Here is a 24,681-nt window from a genome sequence, read left to right on the forward strand (position 1 = left end):
CAAGTGTTTTGTACAACCAGATTACAATGTGTCTGACTTTGTTTCTAATTACTAACTTAATAGCAAAATATACACATCAACACTGGAAAAAGTGATAACATTTTTATCTACTGGAACTGCAACTTCAGGAGCTTTAAAGCTGATTGGAAACTCATTTTGGCCGATGTAGTGTAATTTTTTCCTCCATATCATCACTTTCAAAGCTTTTCATCTTTTCTCTTTTTTAAGCGGGTGCCAAAACCAATTTGTCCTCTAATTTGTTACAGCAATTCCATGTCCTAGAAGAATGTTTCAGAGGAAAGCCAACTATTTTAGATTTCATTACATTTCTATGCAAACTGTTAATATGCAAATTAAAATATGCATATTGTTTCTTGCATATGATTTATTTGAAAATAGTTTAAATAAGGAATGTAGTTACTTGATGTTGTGTGGTGTTACACTTTGGGAGCAATCCTATTGTGCAAGTAGTATTTGGCATTAATTTTGTTTATTGCTGGTTTGAGTGTAAAATATGCTGCAGGAGTGTTTGGTGGGTAATAGTTGAGAGTAATATCAGAGTCAGTCTGCACAGTAAGTGTTCTTGTGTTTCTCTGTTCTAGAACTAGAGAATTGGTTCTAAAAATCTTTGACAAAGATAACAGTCATCAGCAATCTTATCTTCCTACCTGTGAGAATGTAAGCTGGATAACTAACTTTTAATAATTCAGAAAATATAGTGCCATCATGTCAGAAATATGTAAGACATTACAGATTTTATGCTAATGGAACAAGTAAGTTAAATTTGTTTTATTTCAATATCAAGCCCAAATCGACAACAACATGTTTCTTCTAAGCTTGGTTTTGAGGTATCAGGTAACTCCTGGTTGCTTTTGAGAGAAATTTGGTTTAGGACAGGTATCAAATATTTCACTTGGCACATCCTCTGTCTCTGTTTTTCTGTCTGTCTTGCTCTTCCCTCCTTTTTTCGCTGCAGGAAATACAAGTGATTTATAGATAATGGGAGTCTTCAGCTTGGAGTCCTGTCTTGGGCAGGACTTTTAACTAGGATCCACTTTCCCACCTATTACAAAGAAAAACAATCAAAAATGAAATAATAGAATGTAACTGGATTCTTTCTTTTGGGGGAGTGGTCACTTCATGTCTTAAATGACAAACAACTTCCATAAACAATAAATAACATTAGACTAAAGCACTTTGGGGAAAAAAACAAACCAAACCCAAACATTGTAAAATCAGACATCTGTAAGCATTCCTAGCAGCCTCTCTCCTGCTTGTTAGCTGAGAATTTTAAATACACAACCAGGACACAGAATTCTTGAACTCTTTATTACAGCTGTCTCTGAGTGTAGAATCTTAACCATTTGGGAGTTAATTCTTTATGAAAAATAGAGGTACCTGTGAACATTTAAACTAAGTGAAGTAATTTTAAAATGTGTTTTTCCAATTAAATTCCATTTCTGGAATTCTTAAATGGGGAAACAGACAGTTTTGTAAAGATAGAACATGTTAAAATTCCATAATATGTACCAGAAAAAAGTAAATTTATTCATTAATCTTTAAAACACTCTATTGTCCTTGGAATTACTATGAAAGCTCCTTCCAAGAACATAGATAAAACAAATACTACCCATGTAATTTTCATGTATTTGATTGTTTAGCCAAATTATTGAAACTTGTGAAATATTCCCCTGGTAAGTTTACTGAAGTGAGCAGAAAGCTGTGTGTTCAGTTGTTCCGATCTGTACACCCGATGCAGCACACAGAGGCAATGTCATTTTTCATTGGTCAGAAAAAATATACTCAGTGATGAAAATTACATGATGCCATGGCTTTATGTTAGATGTGCAACAGTATCTATTATGACTTCAATATTGTGAGTCAGAATATATTTCTTGTAAAAAACAGCCATTAGAAATATTTTTCCCAGCTTTTTAATACCTTGGCATGATCTCTGTGAAAATACAAGTGCTTTAGATGCATGTAATAAGAATTGGTGAACAGGATGTGAGGCTGGCTAGTACTAAAGCTCCTACAAGCAAGATTATCTCTCTTTTCATTGTGATGGCTCTTTAATTCTCTACTTCTCAACATTAACATTTGGGGAGGCATTGCATCTGCAGAACAGGGGATCTGCCAGTATGGCATGGGATGATGTTATTCTAGAGCGCTGTGGCACAGCAAGCGCTGCTCAGACTGGGCAGGAGGTGTTGGCAGCGCTGGGCACCATGCGTAAGGGAGCACACAGGTAGGAAGGGGATCCAGCCCTCTCCCTGGCAACAAGTCATATTTCTACAAATGTCAACTTTATGCCTGAAATTCTCCTAGAATGTGCTGCTCCAGAAATATCAGATGTGTGAGATAAGCTGTAGTATGACATCCAGTAAAGACACGCTATTAGCATGTTTTATACAGGAAGCACAGCCGTCTGGGTTGATGGCCCTGAGAACCTGATAGCTTCTGAGGGTCATCAGAGGGTTCTCAGCTCAGCGTTATATTGATGCCTCCCTCTTTCATGCTCCATTCTCCCTCATGAGACTCGAGTGTCTCCCAGGATTCTGACAGTAGATGAGGAATCAGCCCAAGGGATTGAGTCCTTTGCAGTGTTTTCTTCCTGCTGTCTCCATTTGAGGGGCTAATGGTGTTTTCTGCAGGATGTGGTTAATCCTTCCTTTGTTATGGTATAATCAAATCTGCTTTACAAAGTATTTTCATAGTGGTTTTAGTAAGTCACATTGACTTTGAAAGACAGCTGGGTATAAAATGAGGGACCCTAGGGTTCTGTGCTGTCTTAGCTCTGCCACTACATCGTATAACTGAGTGAACACGTTCCGTGTTTGCATTATGTTGGGGACACTGATCCAGCTAGATGGTTTAAGTTCTGTTTCTTGCTTGCAACTGATTTAAGTCTGAGAAAGATCTGAAGGACTTTAGCATAAGGAAAGGTTGAAGAATGGTGGTTTTGAGAGCTTTTTATGAAGAGGTGCTCTAAAGGGGTGAAATTACAGTGCTGTGGCAGTGAAGAGGTACAGAGCAGTTGTAGTAATAGCCTGTGAATTGACTCACGACTGTGTTTTTGTCCCATGTAAAAGGGTTTGCCTCTACTTTTACACCATAGGCTAAAATCAGGTCAGCTTCTAAACACAGCCCAGGTGAACTACCCAGCACTGCAACAGAAAACTGTATGCAGCGGTTTGGATTCCATGCAGGCAAACTGCTATCAAATACATTTTAAATTCTCGTATGATAAGCATTTGGGTTTGAAGTGTTTTGTTATTAAGATTCTGTGTTTTCATTCCCATTGTGCTTTCTTGGCCTTGCCCAGAAATGAATGCTTGCAGAACACTATTACAAATTCTTTTCACCAAAATTTCCAGCATGTGTTTTCCAGATAGAATCCTAGACTGACATTAAGACAGGAGGCAGGAGATCTATTTTATTTAGAATAATATGCAGAAACTTTTAAAATTTTTTAATTGAAGACAAGCTTTGGCAAAACTCAGGTAAGTGTAGAACACGTGCTATTTCCCACCTGTCTTTCCTGAATGAGCTCTCTGCTGTAATGCCTTTTGAAGTCAGATTCATTGAGTGATAGCTGAAGAAATTAGCTCCCTTTTTTTGGGTCAGTTCAGTGACTACTCTTTAGTTACAAAAATGCGGCACGTTAAATTAGAGATGTTTGCATAAAGAGTAGACTAATAGAACAGCTACTTTTCCCCTTTGTAGAACACTTCAGCATCTGATGCTAGTGTCAGGTATGTCCCTTTGTGTCGCCGTATATATTGTATTTAGATTTACTGTTGTTTAATTCTGCAGTTTGAATTCTCTTCTACTGTGTTCATACTTTGTGGTTAGTATTACAACCCATATAGCAATTGCAAACTATTTATGCATTTGTTTCCAACTAACAGCCTGAATATAGGATTATTTCTTTCCTCCCAAATCTTCAAGGTCTTCTGCACAAACCCAGTTTACCCAGGTTTGCATGAGGGATCAAGAAGCAACTGTAGTCTTGTGCATATCCAATCCTCTGCTATTGTTTACTCCATTACAGCTGCTATAACCATGCAAGACCATTACAAATATGTAAACTACGAGGCTGAAACTGGCAACAACTGGTTACTACTCCAGATAACTGCTATATTGCTATATTAATGAGTAGGTAACTGCTGTAGCAGTTACTTACTGTTACTCTTACTGTGCTGAACTTTTAGAGAAAGAAAAATCTTTAGAGAAAATGCAAACTACCTTAATACATCAAGCTGTACAATATGATATTGTTGGTGAGGGGGAAATTTTCTTTCGTGCAGTCCATAAGGTCAGATGATACATTGAAAGACAAGGTATGCAATTTGTGTTTTTCTCATCTTCGCAAAAATGCTTACGATTGTAAGTATTCCAGTACAAAAGAGGCACAAGCAGAAGGTCAGTAATAATCAGAGCACTTGCCCAAGTTGAAGAGCAGCCAGATTCATACCTCTGCCTGCAGAGCAGAAACTTGAATATAGATCCCTACTTTCCGATGGTGGATAGGTGCCAGTTTTGGATGCTGTCCACCTCTGGCTGTCCTGGGAAAGAGTCTCACATTCCTTCCTGTTGGATAATTCGCTTGTATTTATGAGGCCTGAGAGATATCAACTTTGTAGCCCAGTGGGAAGGACACTCATGGAGGAAAAGTAGGGTTCAGGTCTTTACTCCAAGAATACTCATGATGTTGGATAGAGCAAGGATTTGATCCAAGATGTATAGCTGTCTAGGCATTGATCCTAACTATTGGACTATTGAACTACAGAGTTGGGATAATGCACCTGGAATATACACTTTCATTCTGACAAAACAAACAAACAAACAAAACCTAAAACAAAACAAAAAAACCTGCTCTTAAATTTTCCATTCCATTCTGTCCTTGAGAAACATTTCCCTCAGAAGTTCACCAATCCTGGTACATTTTCATATTAAATTTCTGTCTTGATGCATCCACATTTGCTGATTAAAAAACCCCATCAGTCCAAAAATTCTTCATGATTTCTGCTCAGTTTCACCATCTCCCTGTCCACGCAGAATTGTTCCCCACAGAACTTATTGGGCTCTGCCGGTTTGAAGTTATTTGCTGCCATAAACTGTTTTGTTCTTGAGAGCGCCACACAATGGAACCACCGTATTCATTTGTCTCCCCTTCTTTACAATGCACATTAACAGCTGCCTTCAATAAGCTGTCCATAGACATTACAAGTCATTGGAAACATGTCAGCATCTACAAGTAACTTGAACCCTTCCTTCCAACAGGCTTTGCTTTGCATTTAGTACCTTTGGCAAATTTCACCTACCCTTGAGTTGCCCAGTTGCCTTTTAACTTCAGCTCTTGTGATATTTTCTTCAGTATTCTGATTAGTCTGAATTTTTTTATCTGCAAACTACATACTTTACTATTAATGATCTGCAAAAGCAGGTGAACCAAGATATCGATTGCTAGTCACATTAATGAAGGGGCACCTTGCTATTAACCTCTTTCCAGGGAGAATTATCCATTTATTTCTAGTCTTTTTATCTTATCTCTTAACCACTTTTTAATCCATGGCAGGACTTTATCTTTCACCATATGGTTACTAACTTTCCTTAATAGCCTCTTGCTAAGGACTTTATCATCAAAAGCCTTTTTAAAGTCTAAATAAATTATATCCACTGATTCATCTCGGCTCCTCATTTCACTAACTATCTTCCAAGAAATCTCACAGGTTTACAGGGATAAACGACAAAAGATGAGTTCAGTGGTCTATATCATAAATTCTTACTCAGATCCTGCATAAAGTCACATTTTTTTCGTTTACAGTTTTGCAGCTATCTTTCCTAAGGCTGAGCTGTAACATTTTGCTATTTATTTTTTGCAAATTGTTTAACCCCACTTCTGAAAAACCACAGCTTTTATCTGATTGTTTAAAGAGCAGAACTCACTCTCTGAAACCAGTAACCAAAACATCAACTTTAGTTCAGCTGAAAGAAACAAGAGACAAAAAATGTATTAATACAGAGACATAAAGAAGCTATGTAAATATAATATAAGCACAGATGTGTAAAGGTTTAAAAAAAAAAACCTTCAGGAGGTTGGAGTTCTGTGCAGTCCTCTAGAGAGGAATCCTCAGACATGCAATGGCCTCCCCACTCAAGCACAAATAAGTGCATAAATAGCAATGTGAAGACTTACTACTAGACTATGAAGTCTGAGAAGTGATTGCCATCTGAGGGCCCCAGCATGGACTGCTTTCATTCTTACGCAAATGAGCAGAGGAATTCCTATTCAGACTGCACACACCTAATTATATTTTCCCCAAAACCTAAGTTATTTATTTCAGAATTTGTCTAAAAACATAGTTCTACTGACCAGCATTTTCAGTTACTTCTCATAGCAATCTACCTTTGTGACATGAATATAACACATAATTTTAAGTTATGCAGTGTAACTAAGCTTTAAATATAGGAGCACTTCATTACTTAAAGTATGGTACGTGAAGCCACATCAAAGTGTTGCTGCAATAGCATTGCTGAAGCATTCTCCAACTGACAAAAGAAAAAGAAAGGACTAGATTTTTACCTTATGACTTGAAACATAATACAGTCCAGCTTTGTTGGACTGAAATGGGAAAATACTTCAGAGCAGAGAACCATCCACATCAAATTCTGTGACCCAAATGAAAAAGTTTAAGGTCAGCTCAACCTCAGTTGACCTCGGCTGGAAGTTAAAACAGGGACTGCGCTGACCACTAGAGTATATAGACCTTAATCTGTGAGGGATTCGTAGGTAATGAAGACCTGGACCTGAACTCAGAATCTAAAGGGATGCCAGTGGGACAGCTGTGGAGAGGCTGACAGCAGATGCTGCAGTTACAGAAAGGATACACTTTGCTAATTTCCGCGTGGGTTTCCAGTATGCCCCAATTTAAAATAAGTTAGTTATACAAATCTATTTAGAAAGTCACAAAGGTGTAGGAAGTGCTGCACAGAAGAACAGGCTGCAGGCTCTTTGCTGAACTCGGATAGGAAGAGGATGCCAGGGAGACACTGTTCTCTTACCATCTCACAATGATCACACAAAATCCCTGCTTTGACTCGGACACTATCAGAAAGTGCCTTTTGCTACAGAAATTCCAAGCACACGTATTTACACAGGTAAAGGCTTTACTCTACAGTGAAACTAATTTATTTCCAAAGCAGATCTATTTACTATTTCAGTTAAATACAGGTATTATTTGACCATCATATAAAAGCTAATCTTATCCTCCTGTGAATAGGTCAGCATGCCTTAAGTCTGGCCTCAAGTGACTAAAGCTGGTCACAACCTCAGGTCTATGTTTCATCTGAAATACGATTTCTCCAGTCGGAAGGTCCTTCCTGGTTTGTGCTGTGACATTGTGTTCTCATGCTTCAGTGGGAAAAACACCACTTAATACCTCATCATCATGACCCCTACCACCACCCTGGTATATTCTTAGTGGCTTTTGTGGAATTCCTGATACCTCAGCTTTTGAAAACTGGAAGAATTTAGATGTGTTAGCATCTGGGATTTCTTTGAGCAACTTCATTTCAACTCTTTGCAGCACAGCTAGGACTGAAGCACCCTTGTGTGCTGGATGTGGCCTATTGCTGGTATTACAGTTTTAGTAAAGACGAGTATTTTACTTGTCATATTCTAGTGTTCAAACTAGTAGCTTTGCTTTTCTGCCCTTGGCCCTACAACACTCATTAGTTTTTTGTCAGAAATGTCATCTATTTCGGTATTGCCAAATTGAGAATCCCCCCAGTGAGCAGCCACTTCTGGAAATATTTTCAGTCTCTGTTTTATACCTTTCGTGGCCAGGTTGTTTTCAGAATCCACTGACTCTCCCACAGCCAATATTTGGTTATTTATTAAACTTAGGCTTCTCTTGGCTATTTTATCTCTGTTACCTTTTTGGTATTTTTCTTCAGAATATTTAGTAGCAACTTCCAATTTTCATTTTGTGTTTTGCAGCCTTTTAAAGTTAGCACTTTGTTCGTTTGTTGGTTTGCGTTTTTTGTTTGGCATACATTTCCTCTTGTATCTTCCTGCTTACCTCATTTATTCTCTTGCTTGTGCTTCCCATTTTTAGCCTTGGGAATGCAAATTTTCTTTGACTCTCTCATTCTTCAGCCTCCATGCTGATTCTATGGATTTTAATTTCCTAGCTTCAAGCAGGGAGTTTCTAAGTTACTTCCTCTCTTAAAAAAAATTGCTTCTTGATGTTTAGTATCCCAGAGAGTAGGGCTTCTTCATGTGTTTCTCTCCTGCAATGAAGCTGAAATTATTTATGTGGTAACCATTTCTCAGGGGTTCAGACACAATTTTTCGTCCTTGACAGGACTATGTCAAATGTTGTTTAGATTAGGAGAACTGTATGTTCTTTAGACACTATCTCAATGCAGCTCTCTCTGGACTAATACGCAGCTACTTCTGCACCAGTCTTATTCCCCTCATATTCTTTTTCCAGTTCAGTGCCACTTCAATGTCACTTCAGTTGCTCTTATCCAGAAGTCAGTACTTCACCCCTGCTATCATCCTCCATGATCTATGCTGCCCCTCTGTCTGTGGGTCTACATTCTTTGTTACATTTCTCTTTTAAGAAATATCCACGCAATTCCTTGCACACAGAGCTGCTCCTCCCTCTCTGCATCCTGACTTGTCCTCCCTATGTGGCTTATACCTGGAAATTGTGATATGCCTCTGATAATTCTTGTTCCCTTATGCTCAAAACAATCTAGTCTCCTTCATCTCCATGATACTGTCCAGAGCACCCATTTTCACACTCAGATTTCTTTTGCTGGTTTATAGGCACTTGCACTTTTATTTCCTAACTGTAAGATGACCTAGATGAAAATTAGGATCTAGCTGAAAAATCCTGTAAAGTCTTTTCAGCTTAACCACTAAAGCACTTCTCACAACATTGTAACTTATTCTCATTTACCACTCTGCTAGTGTAAAAGGTCCTTAAAATAGAAATTAGATTTAAACTTGCTTTAATACTTCTTTGCACTTTCAAATTGATTTGAGAAGCTATTTATGTTATTACCAGTTGTATACATAGATTTTTTTTTTTAAAGGAACCACTTAATTTTGTTCTTTGAAACATATTTGGGGTTTATTTTATGTGTTCTTTGCATCCAGGCATAAAAGCACTGTCCTGATTCCACTGGGTATTTTCAAAATCTACCAGTATACCATAACATATGCATTTTACATTTTTCAGCTGTAACAGAAATAGTTTGAGTTTACTCTCGAGTAGTTAGAAACTACCAAGAAATTACCACCTGCCTTTCCAAATCAGGGAGTTTATTTTATTCTCTCCAGTTGTGACGCGTGGTTACAACAGTCCTGTACCAGAACAGCCTGCACAGACCCTGGGAAATGTGCACATGTGTTTTTCAGGACATCTGGCTAAGCCTTCACTCCCTCTTCGATTGGTGCTTGATGGTTTTTTGTTGGTCTTCCTCTTTTTGTCCTTGTCACACTTTTCTTTTTTTTACACCACTGCTACTTAACGGCCTCTTCTGTCTTTTGTGACGTCTACGGGATGCTGTTTTCCTGAGAGATGAGAATCAAGCTCTGCTTTTTCACTTCTCCATCTGAAATTGTGATATGAGACTAACACTAAATGGGATAGCTGTGCTGATGACATAGTCTTGGTAGACCTGTCCTTTGACAGTGATTTTAAAATCTGTTTGTTACGTTACTGAAGACATCTTTAGCTAGTGTCACTCAACTGAAAGTGTTAATATTTTGCTCCTTCATCAAAGCTTTTAGAAAGCATTTAGTGATTCAGTCTCACTGTAAAACTGGTGACAAGGCTCCTTCACAGATGGGGGAGTTTAAATTTGTGGGAGTGTAACCATGACTAACTCAGACAGTAGGTCACTGTCACAGGCAGGATCTCTTGCTAAACAAGCCAGGATACTAGAAGATAAAATCTGTTCTTCCGTATGCACTACTCGTGAAGATGGAAACAGATGAATTTCAGAGCCAGGGTTTACATGCGTATGTGTGTCTTCAATTCTATATGGTATTAATTGTACACTTTTCTATGTACTCACCTATACATGTGCACACAGCCTAGATGAAAAGACCCACTTTATCAGGAGTTGTCTCTGTTGTGATTCCCTTGAGCGCTGTGTGGGAGGCAGTGCCCTCCTTGCTGGCAGATCTGCATAATGAGTTCAAACGAAGCTGGAGCTTGCCGTGCTGCTCCCCCCTGTGCTTTTCTGTTGGGAGGAGGAGTATTTATTTCCATTGGCACAATGCAGTGACAGTACTGCAAGTCCAGGTGGTTGTCTCTGGTATTATTTTTATTCACCTTTCAAAGGTTTTGTTTTAGTAAGGCTCTCCAACATGGAGGGAGAAGGAAAGCCCTGCTACTTAGATGAACCCAGTGCAGAACATGCCCAGCATGTTCCTCCCATCAACCAAGACAATTGGTTTTAATGTTCGGATTCTAGCTGAAATACAAAAGTGTTCAGGCTCTTGCTCTCTGTCTCAGCTCATTTCTCTCCTTGAGGGAGAGAAAGTTCTCCCTGATAACTTATTTCCTGGTTAGAAGCATTTACCTGCTTTCCTAGTGTGGTTCCCTGTGACTGGGAACCTTTGTAGTCAGCTCTTCCAGCTGTTTGCCTAAATGGTCTTCAGGGAGACTAAAAGCAGTGAACCTGGAATAACAACATTTTACTTCAGCTAGGTCCCATGAGAATTTAGTTATTACTTAATGGATTGAATTGGCGACATACCTTACACCAGATAACTGCCAAAGGTTGCATGAAATTAACCCTGGCAAACAGCTGGTTATTGGTATACTCCTTGCAGAAAGCTGGGCACGGGGTGACGTGTTTGCTGTAGTTAATATGGTCTTTCATACCTATACATGCCAATAGTATTTGCAATGTCTGGCTGAAAAAACTCTCAGCTTAAAGTCTTGATGGTGGTTTTAGCCATTTAGTGATTGTGTGTCATGTTCACCACACTGAGCATAAATCCTGTCTTGTAAACAGCAGGGAAACTAATGAGAGTTGCCCACATTCTGCTATCATTATGAGGGGTTCCAGCAGAGAAAATGGGAATTTGGTTAGAGAGGGGAAGGGAAAAGAGAATTTTAAAGGAAATAGTGAAAAAAAGAAATTAGGACTGCAGATATTAACATTTGTTTTCAAGGAAGGCTTTTTATTGATAAGGATTATAACCTACTTTGCTCATTTAAGGAAATATCTGTACAGTTAGGTTTTGGTTTTGCCTTAGTCCATGTTATTAATACTGCATGTTTCACAGAAGGTGAGGGTCATGTTTTCAATTTACATACTCAAGTTATTAGTCTGCTTCTATTTAAAGGTAAATAGAAGAGCTCATTTTTCATGCAGGCCTACATCTCTCTACAGAATAGCTTGCCAATCATATATAAAAATGTTAAACTGTATGAAATTTTGGCATTATTTTGCTATACCCTGAAGTGTTTTATTTCCTTGGGACTGTAATCAGCTCTTGCAAGAACGTTTCACATCCAATTTTAGTCTTAGCACCACAGTGTACTTCAGGGTGTAAATTTGTCAGGTATCCAAGCACAGCAGGATACTTCGACAGCTTAAGCCCAGTTCTCCCAATCAGCCTTATGAATACTAAAAAGTTGAATGACCTGTTCCAGTTTTGTATATGTAAAATCAATGGCTTATCAACAGAAAAAAAATGGAGGAGAAATCAGAACTTAACTCTGAAGAAAGGGAATCTAGTTAAGGGTTCTTGTCTTCAGAAGACTATTCTAAAGTAAATAAATGAGTATTTCCCAAGATTTTTATTGAAAAGAATTTCCAGCCTGAGGGATTTCACTGCAACATTGAATGAGAGGTGTTGGGTTCCTTTGCATCTTCTTGAAGAGCAAAAAGGGTTTATAAATCAGACTTCTGGGAATTGTTATCACACAGCTTCTCCTAACAAACACAACAATTTGTTTTAAAGGCTTTCACCAAAGATGTCATAAGTGGTAATCTCTATATTGTAAGTGGGTCCTTAATGTGGTTTAACTTAATGCAGATGATGCAAAAGCTATTCTCTCCCAAAGCCCATTAAAAACATCCAATTTTCTGGTAGACTAACACTCCTGCTTACTATCATAGAGATAAGTGACTGTTTAACCAGGACAATAAGGAATAGTTTCAAACCAAGGCCACAAAATTGAGTGGCCACAAAACTGCTCTTAGTCAGAGTTCAGATTTTGAATGCAAATGCCACAAGCTGGATTTTTGTTGGTTTGTGTTTTTTCTAGGACAAGTTTGAATTTCTGTATGTACAGACATGTACATATAGGCACTTTCAATCACCTTAATGAGTAGTACTAGTGAATATCATTATTTATTATATTAGTAAGCATGGTCTAGATAGAAGGGGGCCGGTGCAAGCCATTCATGTAAATTAAGTAAGAAACTGATAAATACTGAGTATTGTTTTATGTTTTCCTGGAGTGCAGATCATTCTAATAGTTTATCCAAGTTAATGCTTCTCATGCTGCATGCTTATTTGGTCGTTTGACTTTTTGTGGATTCTGTACATGCAGAATGACATGAAAGGAAATGTCACTGGTACCACTTAGCAAAAAATACTAACGTTAATATTTGAAAATACTCGGAATGCAAAGTAGAAGTGAAAGCAAACTTTCCAGGAGCTTATGGTTGCTCACTTGGGTCTAATATAGAGTTAGCACTTTGCAGGTCAGTGGCTCTGCTATTTGTCTCTGACCTAACAGATCTGGAGTTCTTCACATCAAAACCAAGTCTTGCTGAGCTGAGATCAAACGTGTTAAGGTAAGGATCTTGCCAGTGATTTATCGTGCCAGGGAGGGTGATCAGGCCATAAGGGGCCACTGCAAATGAAGCTGACATTCCAGCAATTTCTCATGTGTAGTTATAAGGTAATTTTCTCAGAAAGAGCTTTTAAGGAAAAATATATTTGCCTATTGTATTTTTCTGTCTTGCCTTTAGTGTCGGAACTCGTAGTATTTATTTATGCAGCAGCACAGCTAATTTCTAGGTAAGACCTTCTTGTTCTTTGGTGATAAACATTTAAAATAGCAGTTACCTACATGTGATGATCTGCTAGATTCTTTCAAATGGTAGAACACATTTCCCCGTACAAATAAATAGATCACGCTCTTCTATGTCACACATAATGAGCACACAAGACCTGCAATGCACAAACGGTGCAAAACACAGGAAAACTATACACACTAATACGAGTCTTGTTTGTACAAATCTCTCCTCATTCCTAGCAGTTCAAATGAGTGCTTGTGGAATGGTTTCCAGGATCAACATCTTAATAGCCACAACTTCATTAAAGCCCATTGACAGCCCAATAACTGATTCTGTAAACAAATACTCCCTCCTCTCCACTCTTGATTTAATGGATTTTTAGAAATCTTTCATTATTTTGTAAGTTGCAGTAAGTGACATCAAGGATCACACTCCATTAAAAAAAATAGCCATCCTTAGCTAAATCATTCAGTGACAGCTTTTCTTTGTTACTAGTGGAAATGCAGAGCATACTTAATTTTGAGTCATCCTGGCTTCAGAAACAGTGTCTTCTAATGAAGACAGTAAATGTTCTTCTCCAGCAATTCAACAGAGCCCCCTTAGTGAAAGGATAAGTAAAGTTTAGGAACTTAGTTTCTTAGGAAAACATGAAATATTACCTCAGCTATGGGAAAATGTTGTTGTGCTCCTGTGTTGTGCTACTAACAGCAGATAACTTCTTCATTAGCTGAAAAAGGTAATAAGGCAGCCAAAAGGAGTAAAATGTTTGAGGTGCGTATAATTCAACAGACAATACAATCTGAAGTTTCTTCTCTTTGGATTAATTTTCCTTAAAAAACAAGTGCAAAAATAATCCCTTTAATGAGACTGAATTAAAATAATGGATGCTATATCAGCATGTGGCACAGTGAGAAACTAAAACAGAAAAGGTACCATCGCAGTTTGACAGCCTGAGTTTTTTGCAGGAAATACTTGGGCGGGAGGAGGAAAGTAAGCATGCTACTGCATGTTTTTAAGACTTATTTAATCTTCTTAACTAATTACTCAAACTTCCTAAATCAAAATCATACAAACAAAAACGTTTAGATAAGCCGGGAGTTTTTTCAAATGGGTGCCCCCTACAGCTCAGAAAATAAACATGACAGGTTTCCCCTGTCTGATGTGCTGCCATTTGCAAAAGAACAGACCCAGCTCCCAGAGAGAAGACTAATTAAGACAGGAAGACAGGCAGGTCAGACATTTGGTGTGAGGGATTTGGGACATTGGGGAGAAAAAAAATCATGTTACATTCCACTTTCACAGCAGACTGACAGGGACTTCAAGGCCTTTCTCTGATTCCATTTGCTGCTCAGAGACCCTGGATTCCCCCAGTTTCTCCTCCTAGTCACACCCATTTCCTAGGGTACTGTTCCCCAAACCTATACTGACTGAGCTGGCTTAGCAGGGTACTCGCTGTATCTTCCTTTAAGCACCTCAACAAGATGTCTCAATGGCTGGGCCTGTACAACAGGCACAGAGGAACAGACCCTTATGGGGTGACAGCCCTCCTGAGGGGGGTACTGCTGCTCCTCTCCTCCCACCCCACCAGGACTGGAAAGAGATTGAGCTTCTGCATCAGATGCCAGCATTAGGTGCTAGATCACATGAATCCTCTTCCAGTTGAAGTATGGCTTCATTTATGCAAGCTGAAATGTGACCAAGACCTTGATGTATTCACCCGTTTTAAATACTTGGTTTCTGATCCAATGTCCACTGATGTCAAGGACTGGTTTTTATTTCAGCAGGCTTGGCTCAGGCCTTGCTACTTGGAAGTTACATCCAGAGAAGCTGATTGGTCTGGTCTTCTCATCCAGACATGTACCCTTGGCCCAGGACTCGGGTTGCGTAAACATAATTCAGCTAGCTTTTGACGTACTGCTGTGGACAGCGAGACCAGAGCAGCCTTGTTGGCTTTCTGTGCATTTTCTTTTCAATTTCACTTTTTTATTCTCCTGCTGTAGTATGTTTGTAAATGTTTAAAATTTTCCAGCCTTCTCAGTACACTCTGAAGTTTGGACTCTAGGTTTCTTGAATGAAATTTCAAGCTTGGGATTTTGAAGGAAACTCCCATTTATGGTAGACCATGTCTAAAAGCCATTGGCTCTGAGGTCCAAACGAGTTTTAAGCAAACCAAAAACCACAGTTTTAGAAAAGAGCTCTTCTTTCTTTTCAAATCCATAGGTTGGTTGGTTGGTTTGTTTTCCAGCGGTGGGGGGTGTGTGCGAGGCAAGGAGAGGAAAAGAGCCAGGATAATAATCCAGCAGCCAAAGAAGAAATATAAAAATCAACATGTTCTTGTCATTTTGTTTGGCCTTTGCAGACCTCGCAGGCTCTAGAGCAGACATCAGTCTTCCAGTGAAGCGGCTTTGTCTCCCAGTACAAACATCCCTATGGAGGCTGTTGCCATTGCTTCCTTTTCATCAACTGGGGCCTGATTCAGCTCCCACTGAAACCAGTTGAATTTTTCCTTTTGTTTTACTGTGAGTTGGATTGGACCTCTAGTGGCTGAAAACCAGCTATGTCCATAGGAGCCTGCTTGCCAGAATTAAATTTAGTGCCTAGTTCAGTGTTACGTACAGTTCAGTTACTCTTCTTAAAACAATTACAGTTCCTGCACAGTTGAAAGGCATCTCATTCCAAGAAACAAAATCTGGGTAACTTCTGAGGACTTGTACGTGCTGTGGTAACTCAAACTACACGATGACCATTTCTGCTAGTGCGCTCGAGGCAGACAGCCTGCCCTGCCGCAGGGAGGTGTAGTGTTGGAAGCCATGCGGTCACTGGTGCTGCCTGGAGACAGGCTCATTCCTGGACTGCCTCGAGAAGCAGGATTCTGCATGGAGAACGTATGGGGCGGTTGGCCTCAAAGTCTGTGGCTGATTACTCAGACTTTGTGACCTGCCAGCAAGCAGCAGTGACTATTGCTGCTCTTGCCTGAACAAGCCTCTTCTAAAAATAAAAGAGAACGGCACTGCTGGTGAGTTGCTGGGCAGACAGCGATCACTCTGCTGGGGTTGACTTTTGCTTTCCTAGTGCCTACTCATAAACCAGGTTTTTGCTGATTCTGTAGCCAGCTGTTGGTTTCCAGTCACTCCCAGGAGTGCCCCTCAACACGCTCTGGCTAGAATGTGAGAGGTTTGTTGTATCAAGACAGCCATAAAAGTGAAGGAAAACAAAGCTTGAGAAAATAAACAAGCTGCACCTCTGACTGGTAATCCCTTCTGCTTCATTCCCTTACAATTGTACTAATCGTTAGGACTCTTGAAATGTTTCCAAAGGAGAGGAAATGAAGTTGCTGAGATGGGAAAGGATATGAAATTTCCTGACCAGACTGAGGCACAGGTGCCCAGTATCTGTGATGTTATGCAGTATTTACCAAGGGAAATGCTGCTGCTGGATTTTTTGCATGCCTCTAAAATTGTATGCCCCCTCCTCCAAAAAAGAGTACCATTAAGTATTTCTTAATGCCTCCAGCTATGAGAAGTTGCTGAGGGCTGAACAGCTGTGATTCTTTCATAAAGTACTTTGGCATCTGATGCCCCTTCCCCCAGCGTTGCAGATTTAACGTCAAAGGCTCTCTAAGGAGTAAGTCACATATGAAAAAAAGATCTTTGATGGAATGAACTATAATCAGCTACTAAATCAATTGAGTTAGGAAATTCCCATTCCTTCCTCCATTCATCCAGAACCATATCTCCTGTGGGAAGCCATTATTATTTGGATGTTAAAATCCTCTTCCTGTACTAAAAAATATTTCTGGAGCTGCAACAGCACAAAAACATTGTTTATTAAATCCATGGGAAAATAATTCCACCTCCAAAAAGCAGAATGCTAGGCCACTGTCTGGCCACTGGCTGAAGTTCTTACTTATACAGCTGGGGAGGCTGAAGAAAATGTCTGATGACATCATCACTAAGCAATAACGAATTAAGAATTTAGGTCATCATTTCACTCCCACATCATCTGAGAACATTTTCAAGAAAGGAAATGAAAAGTTACATTGTTGCCACCTGTGTTGATTACTCTTATGAATTAAAGGAGCCCAAATTACTTTTTTCCTTTTGTTTTAATGGAAGACAATACAAAACAAGAGGGGCAGTGAGCATGCAGGAATCCCCTGTGAATTTAAAAATCAGTTTATTTCCCAAATCCAGCACTAGCCCCTGGTGAATGTCAGAGGGATTTGTAGTGCCATGAAACCAAATCTCATTCATTGAAGAGGTGCAAAGGAAATACTAGTTCTGTGCTGCATTTGAATTAATCGTATTTATACACACACTCATAAAGACAGTTGGTTTGTACTTCCTCATTGGTAAATAGTGATAAAAACACAAAATCCTATCCATTTTTTCTCTGCTCTGAATTTTGCTGCTACTATATTGCGGATTAGATTGTTCAGCCTGGTTTTGGACACATCCCTTTCTCTTTAAATACTTACCACTGCAACTACCTGCATGGTTTGAAATGAACGTTAAGTAGTGAATTATAAATAAGCCAACCGGGACAGATGGTTACTTAAACAAGATACTGGAGTTGTTTATTTGCAAAGCTTAATTCGCTTTGCTTTATGCTAAAAACATTTACTCTTGGCTTGATTTCAAAATCGATGAGCATCCAAAAATGCTATTGAACTCAGTGTATAACGCTTTTGAAATGCAGGTCTTATGCAAAATGCAATCTATCATTTCCTTCCAACTACGTCGGCAGAGTCTCAAAGTAACTTGAACTGTTATGTAATAATGTTGAATTTTGCTTTTTCTTTGCATACTTTTTTGTGTGATATGGTAGCTCCAAGGCTCTGAACAATCATGTGCCCTGTAGGATGGGTCATATGGCTTCCTTGATTAGTCTGTGGAACTCTGTCCACAGTGGCAGTATGTAATTAACCATGGGCAAAATTTGAACCTAGCAAATATGTGGTAGGACCATATTCTTGCAAAGTTCTATCAAAAGCTCTATGAGAGCATGTGTGTGTGTGAGGATGAGGTTATTGTCAGCACCAGAAGGGATGTGCCTGTTCTTTCAGGAAAATGCCATGCCCTCTCTACATTTCATTTGGAAAGGAACAGAAATTACCTAAAGACCTTATGATGAGATCTCATGAGAATGATGACACTCCAAGGGCATGTTCACAGGGGCAACTGGGAGCTTCCAACAGCACCTATTACGCTGCCAGGTCTGCTTGAAGCTTCCCCAGCGCACGCACAGACAGCCCTCAGCCCCCGCTGCCTCTGCTGCTGGCCTGTGCTATGGCTTGCCTTAGGCAGTGTTGCTGGTGAACAAACAGTATTTGGTGTCCTCCTCAGAGCACTGTACCCAAGCACAGCCAGATTCCTCACTTGCAAGAGGTGTTCATTGTCTGTTTTGCTAGTTGGGTTTGTTCTTGGCCAGATCACTGTCCTGACGGGACACCTCAGTGAAATGGGAAGGTTTGCCTTTTTCCCTCCTGCTCTGACCTTACTGCAGTAATTTGCTCTATTGAGAGTAAATGGCAAACTAAATGTTCGTTTGTTCCAAAATCTTTCAAGTGTTCCCTTCTTCACTTTCCATTTTGGCACAGTTTTGTTGATAGCACCCAACAGGCCAGATTATTTAACTACTCACAATACCACATAGCAAATACATGACACACTATGTGCTTTTCCTTACTGCAAATCACAAAAGGTAACACTAGGACTCAAACAAAAACAAATTACCTCAGTAACTCCTGGAAAACTCAAGTGGTTAATCAGTTACCTTTTATTTACATATATATGCTTAATGCTGAATTAAGCTGTAAAAACCAAAGGCTGATTTATAGCCCCAGTCAGCCTTAATTAACATTGATTCCAGGGGAATAGTAAATGTGAATAGCCTTCACAATTGAGGTTGAACAATGAACTCACTGGGTGTTGTCCAATTTGTAGCATGATTTACATGGAAGAAAGCCCTTCTTTTTTTCTAGGGTTACCCCTTTTTCATCTGGTGTTTAGGATGGGTTATATATAATCCATAGATAGGAACATTTGCTGTCAAATATTCTCCCTGATTTAGAGTTAGCCTTTACCATGGTCACTATAAATAAGGCAGGAAAAAACCCAATTTGAGGCTTTGCAGGGATTCCTTTTTCTTGCAATGTGTCATCGCTTGTCCATTTCATGGCATTTTTACGAAGTGGCCATAATGAAAGTCAGATTAAATGTACAGGATATATACATTTAATCAACAGCCATTGGAGTCTGTAGTGCCTGAAGAGTTATAAAAGCCCCCGTGAATGCAAATTTATTGCAAAAGAATATGTGTCTTGGTGGTAGGAATATCTGCTGAATGGTACTACCTGACACAGAATACCTAAAACTTTCAAAAGTGAATTATTTAAGTGTAAGGTTTTGCTTGTAAAGCTGCCAGCTGCTGGATTTCAAGACTTGAAACTGTTCCAAAACATGGGACTAGGTACTTTATTTGTGCACGAGAGTAAATACTCTGATTTTACTGCCAATTTAAATGTGCTCAGTTTACAGTAATGAGCTTGTATAGGCAATACCTTGTTTATACAAAGTGGAACAGGAAGAAACTAACATTAACCATTAACAGTAGCAATTTCTCTTGCCTTCAACTCTAACTTTATGCCAAATAGATCCTTCCCATGTCCTATATGAAATATTTGCTATTACTGTTCTTTTTCTAAATTTATTGGATAAATGGAGCATTCAACAAAATAATACCTTATAGTTCCAGTGAACTTAAAGTGCAACACTCTTCTGTAATTCCAAGGCACTATTTCTTATTCCTACCCTGAAATGTGTTTTAAGAACAAATATGTGTCTTGTGTACTAGCAAACCTGACAATTGGTGTTCATCCCAGCAGAATGTAGGTAACATTTTAAAATGGTTTTAAAAAGAACACACCACTTCTCTAAGGGAAGACAACTGAATTGCGGTTGTTACCACATCTCAGGTTGTTGTACTCAACCTGTTTTATTCCGTCAAGACAGATCACACAAGGAACCAATGTGTTTATGTACATATTGTAACCCTAAACAAACATCATTACATTTCCTTTGACGGCCTGTGCCTGAAGCTGCAAGCTTTTCTCCCTTCCCTCCCTCCTCAGCACACCCCCACATACTCTGGGCATGGAGTTAACTCCACCAAACTCAATGGAGAGGATGACAGTAAAATCCTACTTCCACACGTCACTGATCTCGGAGTTTCTTTGTTTCACTTACAGTCTAGAAAGTGACAACAATACACTGGAGGATTTTGGCTTATGGTGTTAACCACTAGAGACCATACCGGTGATTCTTTCATTTTCTTAGTTTGGCTGGGTTAGCTCCAAAATGTCCTAAAGGGGGCCACTACTTCGGTTTGTGAAGCAGCGTAATCACGGAGCAGGGAGACACCACCCACGGTCTGAGGAGCTTACAGTCCAAGGGCACAAACAGGTTCAAAATAAGTACAGTGTGCAGAGAAAGTGGTAGGCGTGGTAGGCCCTGGGTCAGCTACTTCTGAAAACCAGAACAAAAAGGGGGAGAAAGCAAAGAAAGGACAGACTCTGGAATGGATGGAAGCATGCACAGCAAACTGGCTTGTGCTAGAGGGACCACGGAGATGAGGAACAAAACAGAAACACATCCATAAAAGCAAAACCAAATGTAATTGTTATTTCTATGCACAGTTGTTGTATCACCAGGGTCTTTCACAGGTTCCTTCTGCCCATGTCCTGTGTCAGCGAGACATGAGTCAGCTCTGAACCTGGAGCTATGTCACTGCCGTCAGTGTGGCACTGAGCCTGAGCTAATAAGCCCTCCTGAGTAGAACACAGCTGCATTGCTTCTACTTGGCTTGGAGAATAGGTTGAGCGAACTCAGGTCTGGTCTGTCTACAGATGCATCTTTGCCTTCATGTGCAAATGTGAGCGTACAATTACTTCACTTTCTTTAAAAAGCACAGGCACACCGGTGTCCTCACCGTGTTCTGTTCTTTTACAGATGCTTTTACACTTTGGTGTTGCAACTGTTCATCTTGAGCTTTCTGACTGTATTTTCTCTTGGCTGTTTTTTTTTTTTTTTTTCTATAATAGAATAGCGTTCTGGGTTTTTTCCTAGCTCAGTTTCTTCTCATCAATTTATGACTAGCTCTCTCCTTGTTTCCTTCCTTCCTTCCTTACAGCTATGCTAAATCTCTGGTGATCCTCTTTCCTTAAACACTGAGCATTTTCATGCTGATGCCTTTTTTTTGCCATCGGACAAGTTGTAAACACTTAAGTTATAGTTAGTTTTAAACTACTTAGTTGGCAGGCTCGTGTGGCTATCCTCATTGTACTACTTCAAGCCTAAAACAGCAGCAGCTGATCTATAATCTCATCATACTATTCTTTTACTAGAAAAGACAGGCATTACATTCCATCCATTTCCACATGAAAAACACATAATTTTTTGTCCTGGTTTTGCCACATCAAATTTAAGCAAAGTCCTTACATATGAACTGTCCATTCCTTTGTCTCCCCGTTCTCATCTGGCTGACCCGACCATCTACCAGTACAAAGGTAGCAGCTTCTTTATTGCATGGCAGTAAGACAGCAGTAAGTGCAAGATTAAAGAGGTGGCAAAGTACTACTCTGGACAAGTTGGTTGTGAGGTTTAGTCTGCCTCATTGGTGGGACAGATTTTTGACCCAGCATCTATGGTGGTTCTGTGAAGGAACTGGACCAATATTTACTATCTCATTCATTCTTGTTCCATAGCTATGATCTAAAAAGATTGGCCTGTTTCTAACACCTGAGTATCTCTGATTGGAACTGAGAGTCCTGAATCTTTCAAAGGGTCCCTCAACTTTCTGCTCATCATAGGATCTGTATGGGTATGGGGCTGTGCTTTGCTTCAACCAGAAGAATGGCCCTGTCTCCATAAATGCAACTTAACCCCTCATGCAAAAAAGGGTGGTGAACATTTCTTCTGTCTAGGGGCAAACTCCTGCCTCCAGTGAAATCAGTGGTAAAAATCCCCATCGATTTCATTAAGGCCAGAACTTCCCCTTACACATTTAAAGTTGTACTTCATGAAATACAATGAAAGAACATTGATACCTGAACTCCAAGGAAACCAAATGGTGCCTGGACTTTTTGACCGCTTTCGTTCTTGGAAAGATTTCAAGGGCAGGAAGAGTCTGAATACCTGGAAAACCTTTCACTCAGTCATTCTACTAGAGTGACTTATTTCATATTTGCTCAGAAATAACTACATCCTGTTCTTGAAAGTCATTCAGCAGAAAATACCTGGGCACGTGCAGCTACCAGTAAATATCTACTTTAAATAAACTCATCTGTCATTACCTCTCTCAAGACAGCTGTTGTCAGCACTATTAAAATTCAGATTTGGTTTGCCCATGACAATTAAAATGATGTCAATACTGAGAGAATTTAACAATTTCCATTGTTACAAGCAGATAACAAGTTAATTCTGTGCTGCAAGCCATCACTGTAGCCATAATCAACTGACTGTGTATTGAAGAACTGTGATGTTTGAGATTATTCAGCCTTGACTGGGTTGTATCAGTGACCAAATGTTTACTTACTGAATTGAATGATTACTCCAAATCCTTCTCTTGTCTCTAGCAGTTTCAAGGCTTTTTGTCTGATACAGGTATTTCTTTTTTCGGTTTACTTGTTACAGTTTTTGAACCAAATGTGAATGTCAACCAACTTATTTAGAGTTTGATGTTGCTGCTATAGTGATACTGCCACAGAACACAGACAGACATCAGGGGCTGACCCTTAGCCTGAACTCTTAAAAACACTTCATTTTCACAGGCGTAAGTTTCAACTTTCTTGTATTAGAATCTGCAGCCTTTCCTAGGAGTTTGGTGTTATATACATTCCCGTTTGTTCATGCAGGAGCACTGATGACTTTTTCTTCCTTTTCTAGATTTTTATCAACAATGAGTGGCAAAATTCTGAAAGTGGGAGAATATTCCCAGTATATAATCCAGCAACAGGAGAGCAGATCTGTGAGATCCAGGAAGCTGACAAGGTAATGTATCTCGTGAATGGGTAGAAATATATAAATAGATCAAAGCGATAGCCCAGAATAGCACTGTTGGACAGTTCTTTTATTAATCACAGTTCTAAAACCCATAATGTGACTAAGGATGTACAACAGCAAATTTCATAAGCCTGGTAATGTTATTTACCTCAATACCTTTCTTCTTTTTTCTTCCTTCTTGACAGGCTGATACGGACAAAGCCGTGAGGGCAGCTCGCCTCGCTTTTTCTCTAGGTTCAGTCTGGAGGAGGATGGATGCATCGGAAAGAGGCCATCTTTTGGATAAGCTAGCAGACCTGGTCGAAAGAGACAGAGCGATTCTTGCTGTAAGTGGCACAGTCAAATCACCTGTCAGTTTTACATTCTGAGAGCAAATTAGTTCATAACTCTGCTAATAGGGATTATATTTGAAAACTATATTCAGCTTGATGGCTAAGATGGCTGTCTACTTAAGACCTGATCCAAAGCTCATAAAAGTCAACAAGAGTCTTCCAGTTGACTCCAACGAGCTTTAAACTGGACATCAGACAAATGAATGGGTGTGCACACACACATATGCCTGTTATGAACACTTGTAACTTTTCTAAAATACAAAATGGGAGACTGCATAAAGTGATTTGTGCAGATACTAGTGAAAAGGCAGGTGAAATGCTTACTGATACTCAAGTGGTAACATGAATTCTGGGTACCACACTGTTTCGCTCACGTATGAAGCCATCTAAACAGTGGCATTGTTAATGTTGTTTTCCGCATGTCAAGTGCTTTGAACTAAGCTGGTGAACATCTTAATTCCAGCTTTGTCAACGCTTAAATCATCTTACCACCAGTGTGTACTGTAAAATCACCACAGGGAGAAGGAAGTGCACAGCAAATCAAGTTTACTCTGCCTGTCATTTGATTTGTATTTCTAGAGCCAAGTTCTTTACTGAATTGCACTGCAGGCAATGCCATTAATTGCTCTTGGGGATAAAAGTCAGTGCAGAATTAGGCCTCCATTCTTCTCTGTAGAAACTCATTTGATGGTTGGTGTGTTACACATGGGCGTACTTTGCCCATTCTTAACGATTTCTATTAGACAGCTATTGAGAATGAGTTAAGCTACTCAGCATCTTAGGATATTTTATTGGATTCTTTTTGCTAAATGATCTTAGGAACCCCTAAGAGGATAGCTTATAAGATACTTTAAAAAATAGGAATATTAACTTAAAAATAAGGACATTAGCTTGTTAATTTATCAGCTTCCCTAGAGGAGAGTTTGTTTATTTGATGGCAATAAATAAACTGGCTGTACAGTACAGATATCTCAGACCTCAGCAGGAGACTTGGCAGCCACATAGAGAAATTTTTATATTCACATCAATTATATAAAGAGGGATATGTCCATTCTTCTCTTTATGGATTCAGATCATTAATATGGGGTTACAAGGAGCCCCTTCTCAGCTGTTATCATTAACATAACAGAACCTGGTTTGACAGGCATTTTTATCTTGGCTCCTGATGAAAGCAATTTAGCATTTATATAGCTGGACCAAACACAGTGGCTATTAGGTCC

The 24,681-nt window shown here is 39.4% G+C and overlaps 1 protein-coding gene and 1 long non-coding RNA gene across 4 annotated transcripts in view; one reads left to right on the forward strand and one right to left on the reverse strand.

Annotated features, from left to right (window-relative positions):
- Window positions 1-24,681, forward strand: part of ALDH1A2 (aldehyde dehydrogenase 1 family member A2) — a 54,920-nt gene that overhangs the window by 1,375 nt on the left and 28,864 nt on the right. For 2 of the 3 annotated variants that reach the window (XM_071813871.1, XM_065847037.2), the window contains exons 2-3: window positions 23,013-23,117; window positions 23,315-23,455. In XM_071813871.1, the coding sequence (XP_071669972.1) occupies window positions 23,381-23,455 (75 nt within the window). In that variant the 5' untranslated portion in view covers window positions 23,013-23,117; window positions 23,315-23,380. Of the gene's footprint in view, window positions 1-22,760; window positions 22,900-23,012; window positions 23,118-23,314; window positions 23,456-24,681 lie in introns of all 3 variants that reach the window. The other variant, XM_065847041.2, reaches the window with a different exon arrangement.
- Window positions 775-23,421, reverse strand: LOC139828928 (uncharacterized). The gene is made up of 2 exons (XR_011741009.1): window positions 23,278-23,421; window positions 775-1,063 (listed from the first exon to the last, which is right to left on the reverse strand). It is a non-coding gene; the product is annotated as an uncharacterized lncRNA (long non-coding RNA).

Source organism: Patagioenas fasciata, chromosome 12 (assembly GCF_037038585.1).
Source record: "Patagioenas fasciata isolate bPatFas1 chromosome 12, bPatFas1.hap1, whole genome shotgun sequence".
In the NCBI taxonomy this organism is placed as follows: Eukaryota; Metazoa; Chordata; class Aves; order Columbiformes; family Columbidae; genus Patagioenas; species Patagioenas fasciata.